This window comes from Agelaius phoeniceus, chromosome 1, assembly GCF_051311805.1.
Source record: "Agelaius phoeniceus isolate bAgePho1 chromosome 1, bAgePho1.hap1, whole genome shotgun sequence".
Lineage (NCBI taxonomy): Eukaryota > Metazoa > Chordata > Aves > Passeriformes > Icteridae > Agelaius > Agelaius phoeniceus.
This window is the reverse complement of record NC_135265.1, coordinates 15,059,845-15,084,632: the sequence shown is the minus strand read 5'-3', so window position 1 is coordinate 15,084,632 and position 24,788 is coordinate 15,059,845. Positions and strand designations below refer to the sequence as shown.

General features: G+C 37.7%; 1 protein-coding gene across 7 annotated transcripts in view; it reads right to left on the bottom strand.

Moving 5' to 3' along the window:
• ARHGAP12 (Rho GTPase activating protein 12) overlaps nucleotides 1-24,788 on the bottom strand; it is a 75,701-nt gene that overhangs the window by 6,902 nt on the left and 44,011 nt on the right. For 3 of the 7 annotated variants that reach the window (XM_077173410.1, XM_077173406.1, XM_054634568.2), the window contains 8 exons: nucleotides 20,740-20,865; nucleotides 17,458-17,532; nucleotides 14,543-14,604; nucleotides 12,856-12,937; nucleotides 6,424-6,528; nucleotides 5,969-6,067; nucleotides 3,325-3,433; nucleotides 2,460-2,579 (listed from right to left, as the gene is read on the bottom strand). In XM_077173410.1, coding sequence (XP_077029525.1) covers nucleotides 2,460-2,579; nucleotides 3,325-3,433; nucleotides 5,969-6,067; nucleotides 6,424-6,528; nucleotides 12,856-12,937; nucleotides 14,543-14,604; nucleotides 17,458-17,532; nucleotides 20,740-20,865 — 778 coding nt within the window. The remainder of the gene's footprint in view (nucleotides 1-2,459; nucleotides 2,580-3,324; nucleotides 3,434-5,968; nucleotides 6,068-6,423; nucleotides 6,529-12,855; nucleotides 12,938-14,542; nucleotides 14,605-17,457; nucleotides 17,533-20,739; nucleotides 20,866-24,788) is intronic. The other 4 variants (XM_054634576.2, XM_077173415.1, XM_077173399.1 and 1 more) reach the window with 3 other exon arrangements.

Sequence of the window (24,788 nt, the reverse complement as noted above, 5' to 3'; positions counted from 1 at the left end):
TGAACTTTAACCGGTGTGAAAGCTTTTGGCATTGCTTGGGAAAAAAACTCTGCAAAATGTCATCTTTCCCTGCACCCACTGTTTAACACAGCATTATATATTAATTTACTTTAATGTAGAGTCTTCTGACATTATTAAGTTCTGATGTAAATTTGTAAATGACAGACTTTTACCTCAGAGCTCTGAATGGATGCAAGTCTGACCATGCAGAGGCAACCTGGCTGCAAGGTCAGAATCTAAATACAGATATTTATGGGCAGTGGTAAATCTGAATCTTATTTTTAAAACTGCACAATCCAGGGGAAGAATTTTCCATCATAAAGGGGTGCAAAAATGAAAATTAGCTTGGACAGAGAGGAGAATCTTGCAATGTCTCAGTGAATTTTAGCAGCATGTTAAATTCTTCTTGCTCAGATTGTTATCACCAAAACCTTTGATAGATCCATTTCTATGACTTTCATCAAAGATACCCAAATAATAGATGGCCTCTTCTGTTCAGATGCATGAAGGTGACATGGGGTCTTGAGACAGAGAAGCAAAGATTCCACTCTTATAGGGAAGGGGTGTTTGTTGGTTTGTTTACTCTGTTAAATTAGGTACATAAGTGGCCATCTTCCCAGAATCTGGTGTGTCTTACTTCAGAGCTTCTGCAAAAGAGAGACTGCTCTTGCATTTGCATCATGCACAGCACCTAGCCCATTTTTCATGTTCAATAATTCCAGTAGATTAACAACTCTTGCATCTTGACTAGTGCTTTGGGAAACCCAAACAGCACACCAAACCAATTTTACAGTATGAAAATGGGCATTTAATGGCATTATTAGCTGGATATGATAAGGCCAGTGGTCCACACCACCTCGGTGCTGTGGCAGCTACTCACGCAGCGAGCTTTATAAGCAGAATCAGTAGCAAAGGATTGAAAAAGCCCACGCAGCAGAAAGCCAGGCTAGCATGCAGCTGTGGCAGGTAAAGCAATGCAGATTAGGTAGCAGAAGAAAATAGTAGCATGTAACAAAGTAATTTGCTACAATTGCCTTCGACTTTAATAATTTCAACATATACAGAAGTAGTATTTTTTCTTCACATCTTAAAAGTAATAACTGTACTTTTGATTTTCCACATAACAAAACTTTAACACAGTTCCTTCTCCACTTAGTGCATGCTGTTTCAAGTGGATTTTTTCTTCCAGAACTTTTCACTAGTTTTTCTGCTCATACTGGATTTGCCAAGCTTTCCATTTACTAAGCTTGTTCTGCAGCAGCCACCAAAGTAACACTGGGCTTTCAAATGAAGACTTCTGCATTCTTCATTCATACAATAATGTACAGTGCCCATCCAACTTTTAAAACTTACACCAAGCTTTTAAATAAAAAACAAACTCCTCATTCCTTAATAGCTTTATTAAAAATCCAGTCATTAGCACGCACATGTACAAGTTAAACTTGGCTTAGTGTTCACTGTTGCCAATGTCAGAAGTTATGTCACTGAGCCATGACATGAATATTAAGTTGTAAAGCAGAGCAAAACGTCAAAGTCTGGGAATAATGCTCCCTTATTCCAAACAAAATTTCCATCATTTACAAGTAAATTATATTTGCAGATACACAAATATATCAAATGCCACATGCAACAGAAGCACACCTGTTAAAGTATGCGGTGAGGCAAATCACAGTAGGATTTGGTCTGGTATTTGCCTACCCATATGCTATTTTGACCCTAGTAGAGTATCACCTACAAGTCCTGCTAAAGCATACAAATAAATAAATAAATGAAGTTTTACAATGAGTACCAAGTCAATAATTTACACAAACACATTAACTTAAACCTGTGCAAATACTGTTCTCTCAAATTGTGACAGAAAGAAATTTTTCATAACTTTGATTCAAGAGTATCTGTAACACTCTTCATGAAACAATTAAAATAATGTATACATTCAAAAAAGGTTATGGGAAAAAGATGTTTAAGTTAAGACTCCTGTAACCTCATCCTGGTTTTCCTAAATATTTAATTTCTTATGATATGGCACATGATTGTCTGGTCCCACTCGGACTAAAACACCCTTGGGTGAGCACACGCACTCAGCTTTGTACCCAAAGGGCTGTTCCTTCCCCTGTTTGCACAAATCAGGGTCAGATATCTGGATTTCCAGCTCAGAAGGGTGGAATGCAGTGCTTCTTAGCTAGAGAGTCCAAGTCCAAAGGGGCTCCTGGGCCCCCAGTTTTCACTGCAGTTCGGCCAGCACGGAGCCGAGGGAGAGGGATCCTCCGAGCAGTTTAATGGCCAGTAACAGCACTGAGAAATACAGCAATCACCAGTTCCACTATTCATCCAAGACTTTTGTTAAACCAACTATACACATGTATTTTACTCTGAAACTAGACCATTTTAACCCCATTTTACACATGAACTACTAAATTCAGCTTTTCAAATTATGTCCTTTGTTAAAAAGGTTCATTTACCCTTAATGTAGCCTTTTTCACGGACAGCTTGTAATGTAGGGCGCCGTGTAAGAAACTTCTTGAGCTTCGTTTTGGTCTTTTTCTGATCTGTGGAGTCTATATTGCTGGGTGCTTTCACTGCTGAAAACAGAAACACATTTGGCATTACTACCCACAGAACCAACACTGCATTTATCAGCCAAGGAACCAGCATTAAAAGAAAAAAACAATTATCCTCCAAAACACACAAAAAACCTACTCAAATTTGCAAATCATCCCTAATTTTTTCCTTAACTTTCTGGAACTCCTTGTAAATAGCATCCATTTCTCAAACTACCAAGAGACAACACTGTCATTAAAAACTTGCAAAACCAACTAAAAAGTAGCTTACACAGGGAATTGATGTGGAAATTTCCAAGTGCAGCTATGTTTCAAAACCAGTCCTGCCTCTCGTTAGATTAACTATCTTGAAAGAATTAAATACTTTTTTGAAAATTTCATATAGAGCCTGGAAGGAGGGGAGAGAAAACAGTTTGCCTGGTAAGTCAGATACTATTTCTGTGCATTTGACAACACCTTGAAAATAAAATTAATTTCATCACTGCTTATTTTCCCGTTTCAAATGTGTCATACAACAGGAGCTAAAGACATTTCACACTTCTTTTCTTCTTCTTCCTTTTTTATAGTATGATTAATAAAACATGGAAGAAAATTTACCAAGTGGCATCAAAATGTAGAATAAACTATGTTAAGATTGTTTCCAAATTCCAGTAGTTTCATTTTTAGCTGTCCTTTTGAATTCTTCCCTATTTACACAAAATACTGAAGATGCAGAAAATTAAAACTGCCATCACTAGAATAAATCAACAGAAAATTTTCAACTCACAACGAAGTTTCTTAGAGTCTTTATTTTCCTTCTCTTTCTCTTTGTCTTGTTTTTCCACTCCAGGCGAATCTGGTACCTCATCATCTAATGCTTCATCAGACTCTATTACCTGTTGGATTTAAGAAGATATGCAGTGCTCAGTTTGCCAGTTCAGAAAATACAGCATTAACACACACATTTCCTGCAGACAGTTCTACAGTACACAGATTTTCCCCCTATAGTGACATTCAGTTTGTTTTTTCCTGAACTCTAGATGTTAAACATCTTCAGAGACAACTCTCATTGGCAGAGTGAGTAACTTTGAGAAACACTATTTATTCATAAGACTCGATAAAGAAAATGTTGCTGGACATTGAACAAAGTACAACCAACCTTTCATGATAACACTTCATTACATCAACCCATAAACAACAGAAATTATTTTTGGTTGGGCTTATTTTCCAAATCCAATAGACAAACATCAGCTATTTAATGGTCTGCCACAGAAATGCCTGACTGATGGATTAGAAAAAAATTTCTAGAGCATTTACCCAAATTTTTTTCTCTATAAGTAAAATTTTCTTAATAGAAAATGGAACTATCAGTTGGAAAAAATCTCACTACTGTCAAAACATACACTGAATTCTCCCATAAAAATAAGTGTACCAGTGTCTAAAATTCTTTCCCAGTGTTCCTGCTATCTCAGCATGTGCTCATTAAACATTGTCAAGTGAAAACACAGATCATGCTGAAGTGTGGAGGCAGATTCCAGAGTCTGCTGATCTCACCTGCAGCCCAGGCTACGTGTGTGACTGCAGACATACTAGGAAATGGGGAAAGAAACTTCCTCAGCTTCAGTACAACATATTCCCTTCCCAACCTGTGCATGTCTTACTTCACTTCAGCTGAAGTGAACTGGACTGCTACGCAGTTGCCAAAATCTGACTGTAGAGTGCTTTCTTTTACAAGGAAGGAAATCCTAAAATGAGGCAAGGTTGTGCCCTCCAGAGCACTGAGCAGCAGCATGACTTCCTGGACTAAGCTGTACTTTAACCTGTTACCTTTAAACACCTTCATTCCTGTTCCTTTTCAAAAGCTTTGGATAGCCTTTTTACACATCACAGATCAATATATTCAACTGCCCAAATAATGTCCCTGTTAAGGATCCTCTGCCACTCTTCAAGAGGCCTCAAAGCTTTTTAGGATTGGCATATTTTAAAACTATTAAATGCTTTGGAAAAAAGTCATCTGGGATCTAGTTTGTACTATGCAACAAGTCTAAAGTAAAAACGAGGAAATTTCTGTATTTAAAAAAGAGCAGCCACATCCTTTGCAGGTTCCTCTTGTACAGGACATTGCCACAACAGAGCTTGAGGGAACAAAGAGAACAGAATCTGATCTGCCTTTTCTTTTGAAGAAGATCTTGTCATGCTAGCAATAGTACCTTGGTCATGGGAAAGAGATCACAGCTATTATTACCATAAACTTTCCAAAATTAAAAGTTGGCTTTAGATCTGATGGATTTTTGTACCCAAAGCTTCAGTGCTTCAAATTATCAGGTACTCTAATGCACTTTCTTGACTTATGCCTTGTAGTCTTGGGTCTCTTGGCTACCAGCTCCCAGCAGTATCCATCATCATTTCCTCCAGAATGCAGATAAACTCTCCTTATTCCACCATTCCTCAACCAAACATGTATTACCTCACATCTCAGCATATCTCAGTCTTTCCATCTTCACTCTTATTTGAGCAGGGAAGGAGTGGCCTCAGTTGTGTTACACAGGGCAGGCAGAAGGGGTCCCTGAGTGACTGGGAGACTCTGCCTTGCCTGGGTATTAAGGGCCATGACATTCCCACACCAGGGACAGAGCAGGTTAGGAACCATACCACGAGTGCTCAGAAAGAAACTCAACCATTCATATCAGCCTGCTGTGGTTTGGTGGAAAACACCCATATGTGAAAAGCACTAACAGAGCTAAGAGAAATGAAAGCCACTGACTGGCATTGAAAGCAATGTAACTGGAGCTTATGGACAGCAGTCAAGCCTGGAACTATTAAAAAGTAAGAATACACATGAAGTAAACTTGATAGAGAGCAATATTTTCTCCAAGATCTCCTCCAACTTCTGAATTAAAAAACTGTTAATCCTATTTGGCAATATCAAAAGCAAACACTTGAGCACTTCTCTGATAATTAAATACTTGGCATTATGCTGTCAGATAAGAAGAGATAACACAGTATTTTGCCAGGACTTTCAATCTGCACTTCAGTGCAGCCATAATAAGTGAAGAGCAGTATCAAATGCTAATAAATGTACGTCATTAAGTTGTCCCTTGGCCATCCTCCCCCTTTCATTCCCTCTCTATCAGAACCTTTCAGGTCACTGAGACAGAACAAGTATTTGGCCAGAGAAGTAAGTTCATTTCTGAGATGGATGTCAGCCCACACCTTCTGCATCTTAAGCCAGTTCTCCATCTTTCTCCCTTTGCCACTATTAATTATATTTCACTCACCACCACCAGGAACTGCCATATTCTCAAACTCCTGCCTGCTCCCAAGAAAATCAGTAAATGAAGATACACATGAAACTTTAGAAGTTGTTGTATCAATTAGTTTACTAAATAATATTACTGTGAAAATAGAACCTTCATGATACAAATACATACCTGATTATTGATGGTGTAGTTAAGAACTTTATACCATTCATTAATAAAGCTGTCATTATCTGATTGAATTAAGAGCTCAGTACCTTGGCGAGTTTTTAGCTTTAAAGAAATAAAAACAGATATCATCAGAACTGATAAACACACTACAGTTCAGAAATAAAATCATTTAAATCAAATTAAACTTCTCACTGGCAAAATTGTTAGCTAATACACAGACAGTCAAGAACATTTACCAGGGAGAACAGCCATTAACAGTCTGCTTAAAACTGCAAAGCATATCCCATACAGACATTAAAAATGGACATTTCTTGCAGGTACTAAAATAAAGGCTACATTTAAGCAGGGAGAAGTGGATAAAACTCAGTTTAATGAGTTTTTGATTTTAAGCTTAAAGAAAATTTCATACATCAGTAATTGAAGTGCATATAATTCTGCATTTAAATAAAATAATTTACCTCAATAACATTCTTTTTGCTGGATTTGTCCTTCGAGGCCCAGTCAATCAAAGCCCCTTTGAGATCCACTGTAAATTCTGGCTTAGATTGATTAACACCAAACTTCTGGAAAAAATTATGAACAGTGATGATAAAATTAAACCTGAGGAAATTCTTTACAGTCTTGCAATCTTTTAAATATAACATGTATTATTTACAGTCTATACAACTTAGACCAGTTACAGTACTTTGCTACCAATCAACAGGCATGACACCAGGAAAACAAGAAACCTTCCACAGAACAACCTTTAAGCATGTCTGTTACAAGCTGCTCAGCTTAAAGCCCTCAAAATTCTACAAATTTAAATGCCAATCAGATTCCAGCAGGGATTTTTTTTCCTATCACAAATGGCAGAAGTCCATACAACATTTGATTGTAGCTTGATTTTAGCCAAGCTAGTCCCAAGCTTTAAACAAAACCAGCTAATAAGTAACTGAGCAAAACACCCCCAAACATTCTGCCACTTTATCAGTGGTTGTATATAAAACCAAAAATCAAACCAGAAACAGTAGGCTTGCTGGGCAGTAATCACATCCCTCCACACTGAAAGAGTGCTCTCAGTTTGTACATTTCTCTATTTATAATTTTTTAAAAACATTTATCCCCCAACACTCCTATACTTGTCTGTAGTGCTTCTATTGCAATACTGGAGTATGACCAACCAAGTAAACAGAACTCACTGGCTGTTTACTAAAGAGAAAATAACCCACAAGTAACCCTCAAACAATTTTGAGGAAAACCTCAGGGAGCTATTCTTACCTCCTACCTTCACATTTATATTAGATATCAGAATTTTTAAAAATAAAGTACTTTTACTATGATTTCAACATACACCACATAGCTTTGAAATGTAATTCCTCAAGGAAACCAGTTCAATGGCCCACACAAACAAAAAGCTCTAATTTTGAGTGACATGAGTAAAATATGGAACAGGGAAAGCTGCAAGTCCCTCAGTTACAGCACAGAAATTTCATGCTGTAGTTCCAGGAAAACCTTGTAGCATCTGCTCCCCCAGAAAGATTCTTATTTCTTCCCAAAGCCTTTGATGTGTGAGTGCTGCTCCTGTGACAGCTCTGGGGGACCTAAGCCCCAGGACAAGCTCCTTGCTGCAAACACAAGTTTCCAGCCTGTGCAAGAACAGCCATACCCAAGGGGAGAAAAGATGGTTCAGAAAACAGGACTAATCTGCTGCTTCTGATTAAACTCCCAGCATGGATGTTAATTAATGCTAATTGTGTTTCAGAAAGGCTGTTTACCACTGGAAAATCTCCAGTCTAGAGTCCTAAGGGCAAAGAAGTGTTGAATGGAAAGCAGCATCTTAGCTTCTTTATTTTACTCATGAAATATCAGAATAGGGCTGTACTCCTAATTTACCTGATGCCAATTAGCACTAGGGAAAAAAATCCCCACCACCTTCCACTTTCTAACTTAATTCTCAGATACCTCATCCAAGAACATTTCTCATTGATTACAGCAGAGCTTTTGAGAGAAGCCCAGCTCAGCAGCAGAGTCCAAAGAACAATCTCTGGGCCATTTTGGCTCTTGCAGCAGCTGCCTGTTCAAGAGAAAGTCACATAACTGCTGCACACACACCCAAAGTGTCCCAGATGCACTTCCCAGCAGTCTAGATCAATCTTGCTGCGTGTTGGAAAAAAAATTAAATCAATTTATAGAGTTTGGCACTGGAGAGAATGGGAAACTAGTGCCAAAGTCCTCTACAGGACTGGGGCAGGGGGGTGATTAGTTAAAACCACAGCCCACATGATGTTGAGATTCACAGGACAGGACTTGCTACAGGTGATATCAGCAGATAACAAGAAAAAAATGTTACCTGTCAGTGCTGTTTTGACCAAGAGAAAGAAAAAATGTCACCTGTCAGTGCTGTTTTGACCAAAAAAAAGAAGACTTTTACCACTCCTTCACTCAAATGTTGGCCAAACTGCTGTGTGAGAGCCAAGGATGGGGAAACCCAGGCAAATAATCCAGCTACCCTGCAAAGCTCTTCTTAAATACCAACACATTACATACTTGTCACAACCTTTTTATTCAAGGACACTTCAAGTTTACCATGCAGACTCTCCTTTGAGCTTTCCTGTCAAGGTTCTTTTCTGCTCCCAGGCCTATGAAAATGAGATGCCAGCAGCCATTTCCTTCCTCAAAGCTTTCAGGAGCAAGGCTGCACAGGGCTGATCACACAACCTGCACACAAAGGTTGCTGAAGGCAATTGAGCCCTCCTGAAGCCAGCAGGTTCTGCTGACAGAGCTCAAAAAAAGCCTTTCCTTTTGCATCTGCTGCCACACAGATCTTGAGTCTGCTTTCACAAAACAGTGCTACCTAGTCAGCACCAGCCAAGAGAAATCCAGCTCTTACTGAGCAGACACTTTACTCTTTCTGGATTCCTCTTTTGAGCTGTCTGGGAATATTGGAAAGGGCAGCAGTGGAAGACAGAAAGAGGGAGAGGTCTGTATGTGGTGCTGCCAGCTGTCCTAGATATGAAGCTGTCCTACAGTCACATCTGACACCTTTTTTTGGACAAAAAACATAGCCATGGGATGTACTTATGCTGGTTGCATGGGAGAGGTAACTTTTTTGAAAGACTAGGGTGCTTTCTTTGCTTTAGATAGAATAGATGCTGTGCAGTTTAACAACAGCCTTTAAGAGGTGTACTGACATCAATAAATAGAAGTCCTTTTCAATATTTTCAGGATTTTCTCCAAGTCCTAGAAGCCTGCACAGGGACAAACCACACAGTCTGTACTATGACACATTCTAGCATTCATTGGAAACAGAACTGGAAGTTATTTATGGGAAGACTTTGGATGCACAAATGACACCTGACATTCTTGTAATTCTATTTATAATTAGAGTTGGGTAGGATGCTTTAATTCCAAGTCCTCCTCATCCGTGGATGGACTGTGGAAAGAAAGCTGTGGAGACAGATGCACCTTTTTGGATGACAGGGGAGTTTCAAAACTACAGGTTAAGCAAAAAAATAAAATTAAAAAAAAGGGGGAAAAAAATCCTTTATTGTCACAGAAAAATGATGGATTGTTTTTAACCAGACTGATAGGACCATTTGCATCCTAAAAAGTTTTCACAAAAGTATCTGAGCTCCTGCATAATCAGCAGTTCAATACTGATGAACTATGGCAATGTACACATAACATCCTTGGCTAAAATCACAGTTGTGTAACATCAAAAAGAGTTTGCTCAGATGAATCTTGAAGAGCATCTATTTCCTTGATGTTTGGGAAGTTTACAGGCTTGGTTTGCCACCACTGTACTTGTCACTGAGAGCATGTCACTCTTACAGACAGCTGACAGATGAATCCTTCTAAGCAGTTGCCATTTTCTTTGCTTTATGAAGCCCTGTCACTTGGACAATAATACATCACATTCACACCAAAAACTGAATGAAAAATACTTTTAAAAAACATCCAGATCTCCTTATAATAAGTAGCCTTTTACGAGGCTACCAAACTGCCCACAAGTTATCTGTTCCAGGCTTCCACATACAGAGCAATTAATTTCATGAACAAGAAAAAGACATTGAATCATTTTAAACACAAGGTTAATTAATGAATTTTTGATGGGCAGCTCTTCTGTGCTTGGCATTTTCAGAACATAACTACAGATGCTTAAATTACATATAAAAATCCTATAAATTTACACCAGCTTTCTGTATGTGGAATATAGCCAGGACATCCTTGTGCTCTTTTCCTTTCACCTCTTCATGCATAACATTTACATTTTTGGGTATTCCAATTACAGCTAGAATTATCAAACAACATGTACACCATTGTATCAAAGGTATCATAGGCACCATAAAAAGATTCCAAATTAGTTGAGTTAGAATGAATCAGACAAAATATCTGTTAAAAAAATCAGAATATCATGCTGCTTATTAGTCAAGGCACTAGTGGTTCAAATAGTAGGCAAATTTGGGTTTATAATTCTAGCACCAATGAACCAGATATGCTTTCTATTTTGTTCCAGTGGAACAATTACAGGATTATTGCAATAAACTTGTGTTAATTTGCACCTTGGATGACTTTCAAAAACAGCCAACAAGATACATGAGCTGTTATATGTAGTGTCAAAACTAAATCTTGGAAAATTCAAGTTTACTTTCAGGATTAGTAGCAAATAGCCTTACAGTGACAAGAGGCATGCAACAAGAACACATACAGTGATAGCTGAAACTTGGGCAGAGTTTACATAGGTGACAGCAGGTCGATGACTGAGAGCATTTTTCCAAGAAGAAAGCAGCGAGAGCAAGAGCTCAGGAATTGAGCCCCCTTGGCAAAATGACTTGATGAGAAAAAGGAAGAAAAGTGATGAATTCAAAAAACAATGCACAAAAAAAGAAGATATGGTCATATCAATCACTAGATGAATGCTAAATATTCTCATAAGGTGAAGAAGAAATGTAATTCTTATCATATGTCACACTCTTAGACTTGACTTCACCTTATTAAAATATGGACACAGAACAAAGTTTGAGAGGTGAGGTGGAATTTTGAATACCTAAAAAACAAAAATTGCCTAGGGAGACCAAGAAGAGTGTGTGCTGAACACTCAATTACATATCTACAAAGTCAGCTATGATCATGCAGATGTAAAACATTAGGTCCTTGAGAGAGATTCTCTTTTAATATTTCCAGCTTCATTTTATTCTCTTTGTACCATTGATATTTATTTTGCTGACCCTACTCTAGTGCTTTACACTACACACAATTGATAGTGTCTTTCAGAAATATTCTGGCTGTGGGACTTCTGCTCCGCTTAAATTATCAAAAGAATTTACACATTTTTATTTTTAAATTTATTTGTTAAGATTTTTATTTATTTTTATATTATTCTATCTGGCATAACATGACTTACACTAGTGCCCATAAATCATGCAACTCTGCTTATAGCTTATCTTTTATGGACAATTAATTTGGGCAGACATCATCATTATCATATATTCATGAACAGTTCTGCATTGTGTGTTTTAAGGATATGAACATACAGCTGGAAAAGACAGTTCTTTTGATTTACAGCACACCTGAATTCAGAGTATTAGTAGCTGTAAATGAGATTTTGGAACTTGACTAGTTACACAGTCAGAACTTTTACTTTACAATATGCCTATTAATATCTATTAATATAAAACTGAAACACTTTTTGGATCTTTGGCTGCAGAAGTCAATCACAGAAGTGACCAAAATCCACTTCCTGCCATACAGTGGAATTGACCTTCTTTCATGCCTTTCATCTTTATTGTTTTTCTTTCCTCCCTCTGCATGATCATCTTGCCCAACTTTCCCTTTTTCATTCTCTTCTACTCCAAGTTTTATTTATCTATCCTCATCTATTTTCTTCCAACCACCCCTTCTACAGGATGGGGGGGAAAATATATTTACAGGTCTGAAAAAACATCAATACTATGGAAAGGAATTGTCAATTCCAATTCATTATCCATAATGAAGCACAGCAGGAGAAAGTGAGGCAGGTAGAAAGACCAGTAAAGCACAGCAAGATAGCACAGCTCTGTAAGAGGCAATTTTGCTGGAATTCACATGAAAATAATGAACACTGGCTCTGGCCTGTCTTTACTCATTACAGGAGATCCACACAGTTTAATGTCAGACCTCCAAAAGAGGCTATGAAAGCCCTAGATAAAGAGCCATTTCTATACCTATTAATGCAGGAATGCAGCTGGATAAATACAGCAAATTTAATGACAGTGCTATTACACTAGAGGTGATAAAAAATTGAATAATCATCATGTTCAGTGTGATGTTTCTCTTTTGGTCTTCATCAGACAACAAAATAAGTACAAGTACTTATCATGCACTATGAAGACCAAGAACAAAATATGGAATCCAGCAAGACAAAGACTAAATCATAAGACAACAACACTGCATTGATCAAATAGGCCAAGGCAAGAAGCCATGTGTCAGACTACCTTCTTTATTATATGCATCACATTCAAAATTACCTGGAGTTTACAAAAAAAATCCAAGAATGGTAAAACACACAAACTGTTTAGACAAACACATTAGTAAAGAACACTAATGAACACAAATTAGTGTTCTTTACTAATTAGTAAAGAACATTAATTTGGCCTGGAGAAATAACTTCAAGCCTAAGAAACACCTGAATGTTATCAGCTTCTTGCCTGTCAAAAATACATACAACATATATCTGGTTTTCTTCTTACTCTACATAATAATTACGTTATGGTTACATAAAATTATTTTCTTGCCAACTTCTACACAGGTATTTTTTTCTGTATTAGGTGTATATATATAGATATGTAGGCCCTGCAAGTAAGAGGGCTTTGGTTTATTGTGCTTCACATGACTAACACTTCAATGAGGGTGGGGGATGTTCCTGGGCTTACCCAGCCAGTTCCACTTCCTTGGGTTTTAGTGAACAGCAGTGATGACCCTTGTAGCACTGCCCATGATGACATCCAATTCTTTCTGTAAATAATTGTAAACAAACACAAAATAAATTGACTCTGAAAGCAGATATTTAAACCATCGATCATTGTTGCTCAGCTGACCTGTAAGTTAATATAGTTAAGCACATATATAGTCATTAGTGGCATCTGTAAGTCTTAATTGCTATCATATTTGTAGAAGGAAACATATGTTAACAATCCCAGCCTGACCATCAAAGTCTAAATCAAACAAAGCTAATTAGTAGTAGAAGCAGTACACCAAGAGAACACCATGCAATTATAATTTCAAAGGGGCTAATCTGGAACGCTCAGCTCCCTGTGTACTTAACAGAACATGCCAAACTACTGCATAATTCTGAAATTCACTGATCTGAGATGCAACTGTCCCATGTTTATGTAATAAGCTCATTTATATTGGCAAAAAAGTATTTCCTACACATCTGAAAAATTAAGAGAAAGAACAAGTTGTTTCAGTTGTCTGACTATTTGATTTTATGCCAGCAGACCTGTTCTCCTGAGGTTATTAAAAAAAAAATCTTGACAAGCCCTGAATATCTATTCCCATTGCCCAACATGAATTATGACTTAACAGCTCTCAAAGTGACAGGATGGCCACGATGCATCTTTCTGTTCAGCAGCGCAACAATCCAGATCAATGATTCCAGCAGACGCAGCGTAAACGATGACAGCACATTGCACCAGCAGCAGCTCACACACTGCTGTCTACCCAGCCCTAGCAAACTCTCAGAAGAACTCTGAGGAACCAGGCTGGAGGTCAGATGTGCTGCCCAGCCAGACTGGACTAGGTCAGGGTGGGTCTACAATAACAGCTGGGTGTTGGCTATTTAATCCTCAGAACAGAAATGTTTCGTGTATCACAACTCTGGGAAACACTGAACTAGATATAACACACTATTAGTCTAAAAGATTAAATTAACCAAAAAACAATAACAAGGGGGGAAAAGGCAAGAAGGAAATCTAAATTAACTCTGAGTATGCCACACCTCTGCAGTATTTGCCACTGATTCAAAACACCAGAAATGCAGTTAGACAGCATCACCTGATTACACATTATGATTTATAGTGCAAATTGCTGCCTGGGACACAGAGGAAAGTTAGAAATGAGGTCACTCATCACCTACAGGAGACTGACATTGGGCAATACACTGCTCCAAAGCCTTCACAAGCACAGTGAAGGAAGAATTAGGGAGCACATGGATGTACACTCCTTCGACGTTAAAGCACAGCAAGTGAAAGTCTGAAAGCTCCTCTTACACTGATTTTATCCAAGGAACTAGACACACTATAACCTATACAGATTTGTTCTTCAGTAAATCAATCAATCAATCAATCCCATTTTAAAGAGCTGCCTCTCATCAATGCCCCTTCAGGAAATGGCTGGCCTGTGTGAAGCCCTGATCCATGAGCCTCTGGCTCTCTGCAGTCCATCAGCTTTGGCTCACTGGGACAAACACATGGGCTAAGGTCAAGCTGTGTCACACAGAAAAACCTCTATGGCAAATTCACACAAAAAGTAAGAAGTTGCAAACCCCAGTATGCTGTCCTAATACAAAAGACCTTTGATAAACCCTAAGCACATGCACTTTTCAAGTCCAAGACTTACCGAACTTTCTTCCCATTTTCTGTGATTTTTGTCACATTTAATAACCCATACTTTTCTTGACCCTGTAAGATAAGAGTAAGACATAAGAAATAGAAAAGAAAGTCTGCTTCTATTAACATCACATCACAGAATTCAATCCCCCAAATAATCCATTTCTGGCAGTGAGCCATCTTTGCTTGTATCATAACTTCAAGAAACTGACTTTAAGCATATTTAAATATTCAGAGATCAGCAAAATCAAAATTCCCCTGGGAAAGCACTTATTACTATTCAGAGGGTAAAAAGCTTTCCCTCATCAAGACCAAGGTTCTTTGGACAAGCTAAATTCAATAATTTGTGATAGTAGACAGTGAAAATTATTAACGTAAAATTTATAATGATTTGCATAATAGTAATATAATAATAGCACAGTAGTCCTTTATTAAAAAAGGAGGTGGCTGACAAAAAACCAGCCTAGAATCCCATATAAATTCTTCCTATTAATTTTAATATAATTTCTTATTTTAAATAAAACATGGTTGAAGTGCATAAAAAATTAACATATTCATGTTAAAAACAGAAGAGTGAAGCACTTCTTTGATGTCCTCTTTTCTTCCAATCCCCATGGAAAATAGTAGAATTTTAAACTACTTAGTTATGTCTTGTTGATGAAAACCATCTATATTAGCATGCCTACAAAAAAAAAATTGAACACCAGTCAGTGACTGGTGGGAGAAGAACACTGCTGAACAAGAAGACTGTTTGCTTTCAAAGATTTGAAGTGAATATCTATAGTCCCTGTGTAAAAATAACAAAATGAAGCAATGTTGAAAAGCATTCTAGGATAGAAAGATTCATTTAAACCATCACCTTAAAATGAGGTATGAAAATCTACCATTTTCTTCTGACACCCCAGCCTTGCCTGACCAGCCAGTGCTGCTAAAAGAATGCTAAATTATTTTATCATCAATTCCTTTTCAGTAACAGCTTCTAACAGTTCCTAATGTATGTAATAAGCTATTAGTTGAAACAATCAACTGGGGAATGGATCCAAATTACTTTTATCATTTAAAAAAATGACCTAAATTCTAGATCCAAGGAAAATAGAAGATAAATCCTCTTCAGAATTTTCCTCTCGATCTCAAATTTAAATAGACCATAACTGCACAATATAATTTTGAAGAAAAAAAACTTTTTTGGCTGGGATACCATGGACAACACTCTTATCAGAGACATAGATCTGTTTTCAGGGACTTTAAAAATTCTACCTGCATGTTTCAAGCCCAGCATGTAAAATACAGAAAAGCCACATCATCAAGGACAAAGGTGCTTAGCTGGTGGATCAGATGTTACTTCAGTCCAGTGGTAACTGCTGCTCTTACTCAGTTTAATATCTTCACTGAGCTGAAATGCTTTTCCAAGCCAGTGACAGATGCTTTATTTTCCAAAACTGGTATTTTCAACAGAAGTGAGCCCCTTCCCTCATCCACTCTCCAAAAGGCCAAACAAATGAATTATCCCATTCTTTAGATTACTCTATTTGTGATCCATGTGGACCAGGGACCAGCAGTCCCATGCATTGCACCCTTTAACAAGCAGAACAAGCTGTTGCCAACTTTCACAGTGATTGAGCAACCTGTGCTCACTTCCCAAAATAAATCATGGTTTTAGTCAATTACTCACAGTGGAACCAGTGGGGATGTTCCAGAGAATAATTCAGAGCAAGGATCATACTGCCCTACTTAGCAGCAACACTAGGGGGTACTAACGGGAAAATTAATGGAATCAGGAAAAAGAAGAGGAAAGCAGGTTAAGGATCAAAATTCGCAAAAATGTATCAGCTTTCTTTGGAGTATTTGAATCCGAGGGAACAGCTAAAGAAAATACAGATGTTTTTTCTATTACCTAAATCAGGAGTGAGCTCTTCTGCAAAATACAGTTTCAAAAATTCAAGATCTGAGCCAAATTTAAAGGAATTAGATGCCATGCAGCAATAATTGCTTTTGTGTAAGGTTATCAGCTATGCTTGCTTCATAAACAATGTTTATTTTATTGTGAAAAAACTGTTTCAAGTGTTGTGAGAATGGATTATCAGGACTAAGCCAGAGAACTATTCCCCTGCACACAGAGTAAGAAAGAATCAGAAGTTGTGCCTTTAATGCCCTGAGCCCCCATCAAGAGGCTGGTAAAACTGACCCAGTTACTTATTCCAATGCTACTGTAGAACAGTTCCAAAATTTAAAAAAAAACAAAAAAAAAAAAAAAAAAAAAAAAAAAAAAAAAAAAACAAAAAACAAAAACAAAAAAAACCCTAAAAAAAAAAACCACCCAAAACCAAAAAAAAAAAAAACCCCACCAAGTTTTTTTATTCATTTCCTGCTGTTTAAGAAGGAATGATCACATTTAAAATATAAACTGAAATTTTTAAAAAGCTGTTTAGCAGACTAAGGTTTTTTTCCCCAGAGTTATTCTACTAAAACAAAAGGACACAGTTTATTTATGCTAGGTCCCCAATGTCTCTTTAAGAAGACTGAAACACAAGCCAAAATTAGAGATATCAACTATTGCTAGCAGTGAGGGATTGTGTGAAGAGGGGAAATTTTCTGTTTTTACTGTTAGCATTTTCTAGATGCTATGTGAGAAGATGTGACTGTTGGAGGAAGCAAAGTGAGTTCTACATCATTAGGCACAATTTGGCCACAGTGAATTTTTGACCTAATCTACTATCACTAAGTTGCATTTAAACCAAGGACATTCACATTTTTTCCCAAAAGCAGAGCTGGATGTAATGCATTCCCTTTAAAATGCAAAGCCTTCAAATAGTTTTATCCCATTGTTTTGCCCAAGAACAAGAAGGCTTGCCCTCAATTCTCTAATCATGAATAGCTCCGTTTCTACAACATCTACTTATTTATTTAAACATTTTGCATACTGACTGTGGCTTGATGCTTTGGTGAAGAAGGAGACGATTCATTTTCAGGAAAACCAGCCTTAGAAGCAGTTGATGATTCCTATAAAATTCAAAAAGTCAATGTCAACAGATACTGTTATCATCTTTCATACAATTACTTTTTTTAACCTAAAGATGCTTTCTCTCTCTCTTTCTTTTTACACACTCATAGATTAGAAAAGTACTTCTTTTAGGCATTCATAATATTCTCAGTTATATTCTAAACTTACTTACTAAACAGTGTTCTTACAAAGTTTACAGACAACACTCAAACTGGGTTAATTAGTATATAACCATTTGAAAAAATATGTTAATACATGCTGCATCAGCTTCAAGCAAAGCCTTCATCCTTATAAAGGGGTAGATATTTTGTATGACATTGCTATCAAATTATTATGTATATTTAAAATAATGGCTGATTACATGATACCATATAAAAATAATATGATTTTAAAGAATACAATATGTTTCTGTGTGGTCAGTGAATACAAGATTAGCATTAAAAAAGTATATATATAGAAAAACACATACCAACTTTATTAATTTTTGTGGCTCATGATCATTAATCTCCTTATAATCAAACACTGAAAATCTCTAAGAGATTTGGGGTTTTGTTTTGAACTGTTAACAACAGACCAAAATAAAATACTTAATCTCTGAAAACTAGAAAAATTGCCCATCTGAGGGGAAAAAAAAAAAAAAAGGCATGTGCATTTCCTCTGAAGTAATGATTGCCTTGCACAAACACATTGCTTGAAAATCTGGTAAAGAATTTCAAATGGAAGAAAAACATCACTTGTTCTCAGTTACTGTTAACACATTTCTCCCCCTCTCTCTTTTTAAATCCCTTGATAGCTCTCCTAAACCCAGTTTGCTTTTGCAGCATTACATAGCACTGTGCACACTTGTGCTTTAAAATCCACTTGCAAATCTACCTAGAAGTGGCCCACTAGTTCTTTCAGTAGCATAATAACAGAAACTTTAGCATTCCTAATTAGAACAGCCTAAATGTTCCATACTTTCAGATGTCTGCAAAGAAAAAAAAAAAGTTCAAATTAAGAAAATCAATTGCCTCCCCCAGGAAGGTATTTTTTCCTATGCTTATCAAATTTTTCAGCTGATGGCTATATCCAGATATGTGCCACAGCCAATAAACTGTTAACCAGTATGTTTGGTATCATCAAATTCTCATGAGCCCTGGCAACCCATACTTTCACTGTGACACATTTCAGGTACTCTTTTGACTGCCCTATTTTCATACAGTTGAGTTCCATTGTTTTTCCAGGGGGGGAAAAAAAAAAAAAGGAAAATAATCAGAAAACAGCTTCCCTAGGAGACAGCTAAAAAGAAAGCTTGGGGTTCTTGTGCCCATCCAGACAAACACCAGTTGCTTTCCTTTCTATTTCATTCTGAATTTGAGGTAGCTTTTGTACAGTAAAAGCAACTTTGGAACAAGAAATCCAGTATTTGTGGTAATGAAACATTCCCTTTCCACATACTAATTTAAAGCAGAATATATTAACAGTGTGCCTGCTAGTGGTAATAAAACAGCTGCATTAATGACCTAAAAATTGTCTTTCCATAAAACATTAATTTATTGCTCCACTACATGTTTTAAATTTTCTCAAATGTTGTGCTCCATATAAACTATTTTCTTCTCACCAATAAAAAACACATGCTGCCTACATGTTTGGAGACTGTTAAAGGAGCTTTAGGCTGCTGACTTAAGACTTCACAAATGGCAGCTCAAATAGAGTTTCTTTTGGTTATTATCCATAACATTTGTGCATTTTCATGTTTGCTTCATTAGGTTTAAGTTCTCGACATGTGAACACTGAGCCTTGAAGAAATGTAAACAGCTCCACTTATTCAATGTTTTACAAAAGTTTCTTCATTCAGTGCAGCACTACATAAAGTTCTTTCCAAAATGGAAACAGCAGTATATCTTATGCCAAAAAATAAAAAGTCAAGTCTTCCTTTAAAAGAGAAGCCAGAAGTTCAAACTATCTCCAACAAAATCATTCGTACCTGTGAAGCATAAACTGCACATGAGGCTAGAAGTGTCCACTCAGCTTTGATTTATCAGGGCTCCATCTAGGCTGTGTCTCATGGAGTGCCACAAGACTCTGAGTACAGAAGGATGCATGAGGAGGAGGAGGAGGAGAAAGGAGCAGCAGCAGGATCTCAGAAGCGCTGGAGCTGAATTAATGCCCAGAGGTGCAAAGTCTCCAGCCAAACACAGCCCACTGCCTCCTCAGCACCACACATGATATATCCCAAAGTGACAACTCAAAAGCTCAAGATCAAATCCAATAAATCCTGCTCTGAAGAGCTAAGTCAACTCATGGAAAGCAAGTCCATTAAAATGGATATAACAGGTCGAGCAAGTGAGGCTCTGGGCAGCAGATCCGTTGTCATCACAACTACTGTGTTTTGTCCATTCAAGTTTGGTTTTGACATCTGTGATTACACAAGGCAACTCATAGGCTTTTCTTTACATTTTCAAATCTGCAGTAATTTAATTTTTTTTCTCTGAATTTTAGGAAAAGGGAGCTTCCAATGCCATTTTTTGGTATTTCATTCTGAGAAATTTGTGCTAAGGTTTCAACACTACCAAGTTATTTCATTTTCCAGGTATCTTGGGATGGACTGCAGTGAAGCCACAGAAACCACCACTGTACATCACCCATTTCCTCCTGCTCAGCTCACATCAGCTCTCCTGACCCACGGGCAGAATGGCCCAGCACAAGCAGAAATGGCAAGGAAAAAGGTCAAAGCAGAGGGAGAGCAAGGGAAAGGCCCTGTCTCCTTGCTGGCCTAAACAGCACCTCTTACTGTACAGCCCAAAAAGAACATGCCCCTGAGAATGGGCAGAAAACAGCTTTTGTTGTTAATGACCCACAGCATTTTTCAGGCTAAACACCAGCTCAGCTTTGGGAAGGATCAGAGCCAAGTGTTTCAGCACCTTCAGTACTGTCCTCTCCCTTCAATAACAGTATTACAACCCAGTTTTAATCATGCACAGCTTTCCCCCTGAACTAACACTAGTTAAAATACTTCAAGGACAATAAAAGAGCTACTATTCACAAAGTAACAGTAGTGAAGTTATTGAACAGCCCTTGTTTTTGCTGCATGTTATACACAATGATACAAGAGACCAAAAGAAAAATGAAATTTCAGAAATTCAGGCATAGTAATTTCTGGTACATTAAATGTGTCACACATCAGAAACAAGTGGCATTTCAGCATGCTGATAACTTGCTCCTACCTTGTCATTGGTGTCCAGCACAATTGTGCTGTGCCTCCATTTTGTTAAAACTATTGGCTCCTGTAGCCTCCTGTCCAGACTCCTACTCTTTATTATATCTCTCTGCTGCTGTGGTGAAGCATTGTACTAATAAAAAAAGAAAAAGAAAGTTGTAAGTAGAATCTAATTCAAGCAAACAAGACCTGGACGTACCACTCATATGCCTAAACAGTGCAAACTTTCAGACTCCTGATGTCACCACCCAAGGGTGTGCAAACAGCCTTGGTTTTATTCTGCATTTAGTCTTCAGAATTCTCCTTTCTCCTATAGTCCTCTCTGAAGCAGTAGCTAAGACTGGCATGTTGGGATAATACTCTCAGTTGGCAGAGAGGTGTTTGATTTCTTCTGCAGCAGATGCTGCTGATTTTGCAACCCAACAGGGTATTGAGAACCACCAAGGAATTACAGGAAATACAAAATGTAAACATTCACTCTTCATGTTGCATTGACAGTACTACAGCACCTGACCAGCTCTTGTGTAAGAAAATGAAAACCTGTGATCCTAACAATAGTTAGATTGTTATGATTGCCTGTATGACTCTGATCCAAAGATCTGGGGTGCCTAGAATGAGGAGACATGAGAGTGAGGACTTGCTTTTACAGAATAAACACATCAAATTTTACATAGAATAAACACATCTGATTGCTTATAAAATAATTTGCTGGTTTGGAATGTACTTACCATATACAAATGTACACATTCCATAAACATGGAAGATAAATATTTAGCAGGAAATACTTTTAAGACCTAGCAGAGTTGTAATAACCAAGGAGAGACCATATTTATCATAGGTTTTCTAGTAACTCAAGAGCATGCAAACTCACTGAGAAAATGTGAGGGTCATGAGAAGGACACAGCATTTAACTAGATCCCACAATTGCAGCATATTTTTCATTAATAGTGTTGCCATTTTACATCATTACAATACATTACAAAAAATTCTAAAAATATTTCAGACAAAGTGTTATACTGAAAACACAAACAAGAAAAGACAACATCGATGTATGGGGGTTTTAAGTGATTTACTAAAATCTCATTCTTTTCAATCAGTATCAAAAGACTGAAATCTGCACATACAAAGAAACTTAAGGCAGCATTTGTGGAGTGACATAAAGCACTAGAATCCACTAAGTAGGAAATAACAAAGAAAAGTGAAGTGCTCCTTTTAGCTAAAGCAATAATCTCTGCAAGGACACTGACTTCTACAGTTTTGATATTGATCCCTGCTATAAGCTCAGAGCTCGGGTGTTCAAAGACAAAATAACCTGTACCTGCACATACCAACAAAGCATGGCAAGGTTTAACCTACACAACATGAACACTGAATCTAACCAAGATTGCATAATACAGCTATATTTATTGCCCAAATAAAGAACCAGCATTACTACTGCTATAGCACTCACAATGCTTGAGTTAGCTTTGTAGTTTACTATGAACAGAGTTAATGCTCCAAATAAGCTAACAGATGCTTAAAAGCTAAATAACTTTAGCATTTTGTTAGATTATTTTAATATGCACAAGATAAGTAAAACACTCCCAAGTGAACGGATGTTGCAGAACTGAGAATAAAATTTGGTAGTTCATGTACAGACAGAAACAGATCAGCTGTCACTGCAGAAAGTCACTTCTGAGCCTGCCTTTGTACTGGCTTCAGCACATTTCCACTCACATGACAACTGCTTCCCCACAGTGGTGAGGTTTAACCAGCTCTCAGTTTGTCTCCTTGTTCTATCAAAAGCTGAGCTGTGGTACATGCTGAAAGGACCCTAGTGCTGGCTTGCTTTCTTGTTAAGGAAATATCCACTCTGCCAGAGCTCCTGCAACCCCAACCACAGCAGCACGCTGAGCAACATGCAGCAGAACTGCCTGCCAGCAAAACTAAAATCTAAACAACTTCCAGCAAACTATGTCTAAATCACAAAGGATGCAACAAACAGCATTCCTTGCAGCAGCTCTAACCCATTTAGGTGGGCAATTCCAACACACTTCTTGCTACGAAACAGAACTGTTTATTTCAGAAATAAATTTACACATTACTGACACTGGTATACATTATTTATGGAAATCTTCCATGCACTTTCCATTTAAGTAACTGAAGGAATTGAATAAACAAATATGTATTTTGAAGTAATTTATCTTGAATTTAAGTACATTTTAAAAGTTAGGATACAGGCATAGGTGATCTATATTTAAACAGTGCCTTTGATACTATCAAAACCCAGAGGAGTTAACTTCTCTAACAAACAATCTCACCTTGAAGGGGAAAGGAACCGTAACATGAAATTCAAGTTTTACTAAACATATCTAACAAGAAAGCAAAGCAACAGTATATAGAACTCATCAACAAAGCACTGCTAACAACTCAGGAACACTGAACTCTATGCATCTTAGCAGATTAAATAATTTGCATTGGTGATACAAACAGTGTTAGTAAACTGACAAGTCTTTAAAGGGAACATTTGACATTTTTGCCCCATTTTCTCACAATAGAAACTTCAAGTAAATCTTTTTTTCTCAGATGTCTAAGAGGTTTTTTGTTTGTTTTATAATTATAAATAGTAAAACATGCTGGGAGGAAGGGTGATGTGGAAATAAAAAGTTTTGTGTTTCTGAGCTCAGGACAAGTCTCCACTTTTAAAATACATGAATTGGTCTGTGATGTCCAAAGAGAATCAGAGGGAGACAGAGGCACCACTTCCTACTCCACATTGCCCAGCAGAACTCACCATCCTCTAGACCAGGCAGTGTCCCCTGGCCAGGGAGAGGTGGCCAGAGCAGGAGGGCTTGCCTGCTTGGGTGACACCACCCTGCTGCCCTTTGCTCTGCCCCACCAAGCTCAGCTCAAAAAGCCTTGCAGAACAGCTTGGTCAGTTCCCTGATGCTCTACAGGACTCCCACCTGCACAGGAGCTGCTCTCTCTCCTCCTGCATTTGCAGTATTCACCATTGAAACTAGGTAGGGCTTGCCTTCCCTCAAACCAAATCTTGTTTTTACATAACCATAAGCAGGCTTTCTATGCCTAAGACTCGGTGTGATCCTGAAGATAGAGATCAGGCAAGGCCTCTGCAATAAAACTGACCCATTCAAGATTGCACAGTGCCTGGTGGGACAAGCCCTGCTGCACCATGTGCCTTACCAGCATCTTCTTAGGGTGCAGTGTTTGCTTCCTAATGCTAAAGCTTTCTAAAACATAGACCACAACTCCACATTTACACACTACTGCTCACTGGAAATCCTCCCCAAACTCAAATGTATCCCAACACACTAACCCCTCTGGCACATCACCCCAGCTTGCTCCCCATTTCATTGGGAGCATCTCTTATCACACAGGGGGCACATGAGCAAATCGTTCATCCTCTGACTGCACACACCAAGGGATTTTTTTTGAAACTGTTCTTGCTGTAGTTCAAGGATACCAGTGGTGTAAATTTAGGTCACACAGTATTCTTTTCATTGCTGAATTTGTTCAACACCTTCTCCAGCTACTTAAAGGCTTTCTTTGCCTCAGTATAAAATTTTCTAACCTTCTCAACTGGCTGAGTGATTTCTATTTAATTTTAAGCTGATACATGGCATGGCTCAAGGCTCTGTCCTAGCCTAATTGTGGCTGAAACAAATGTAACACCTCCAAGTTATTTGTAGCAGTTGTCCCCATTCTTACAGAGATGGCACAGATCTGTCAGTTTTAAGAAACAGAAAAAAGATTCTTCTTGGTTTGTGTTAGCAACATCTTCAGCCAGACAAAGGAACTGGGTGGGCTAAGGTAAAAAAGACTGGAAAACAACCAATACTGAAAGCTGGCAAAGACCTGAAGTGAAGCATTTTAGACAACCTTACTGCAATCAATTTCAAAACAGTAGCATTTTAAAAACGTTGGGCTATCCTAGTACCCTTTAGCACCTCATATATGTTATTTGCAGTTGTTCCAAAAGACTGTCTGAAATAGAATAAGCTTCCTTAAATTTAAGCTGCCTCAGAACAAAACTACTTTCTAGTGCTCCTACTGTCC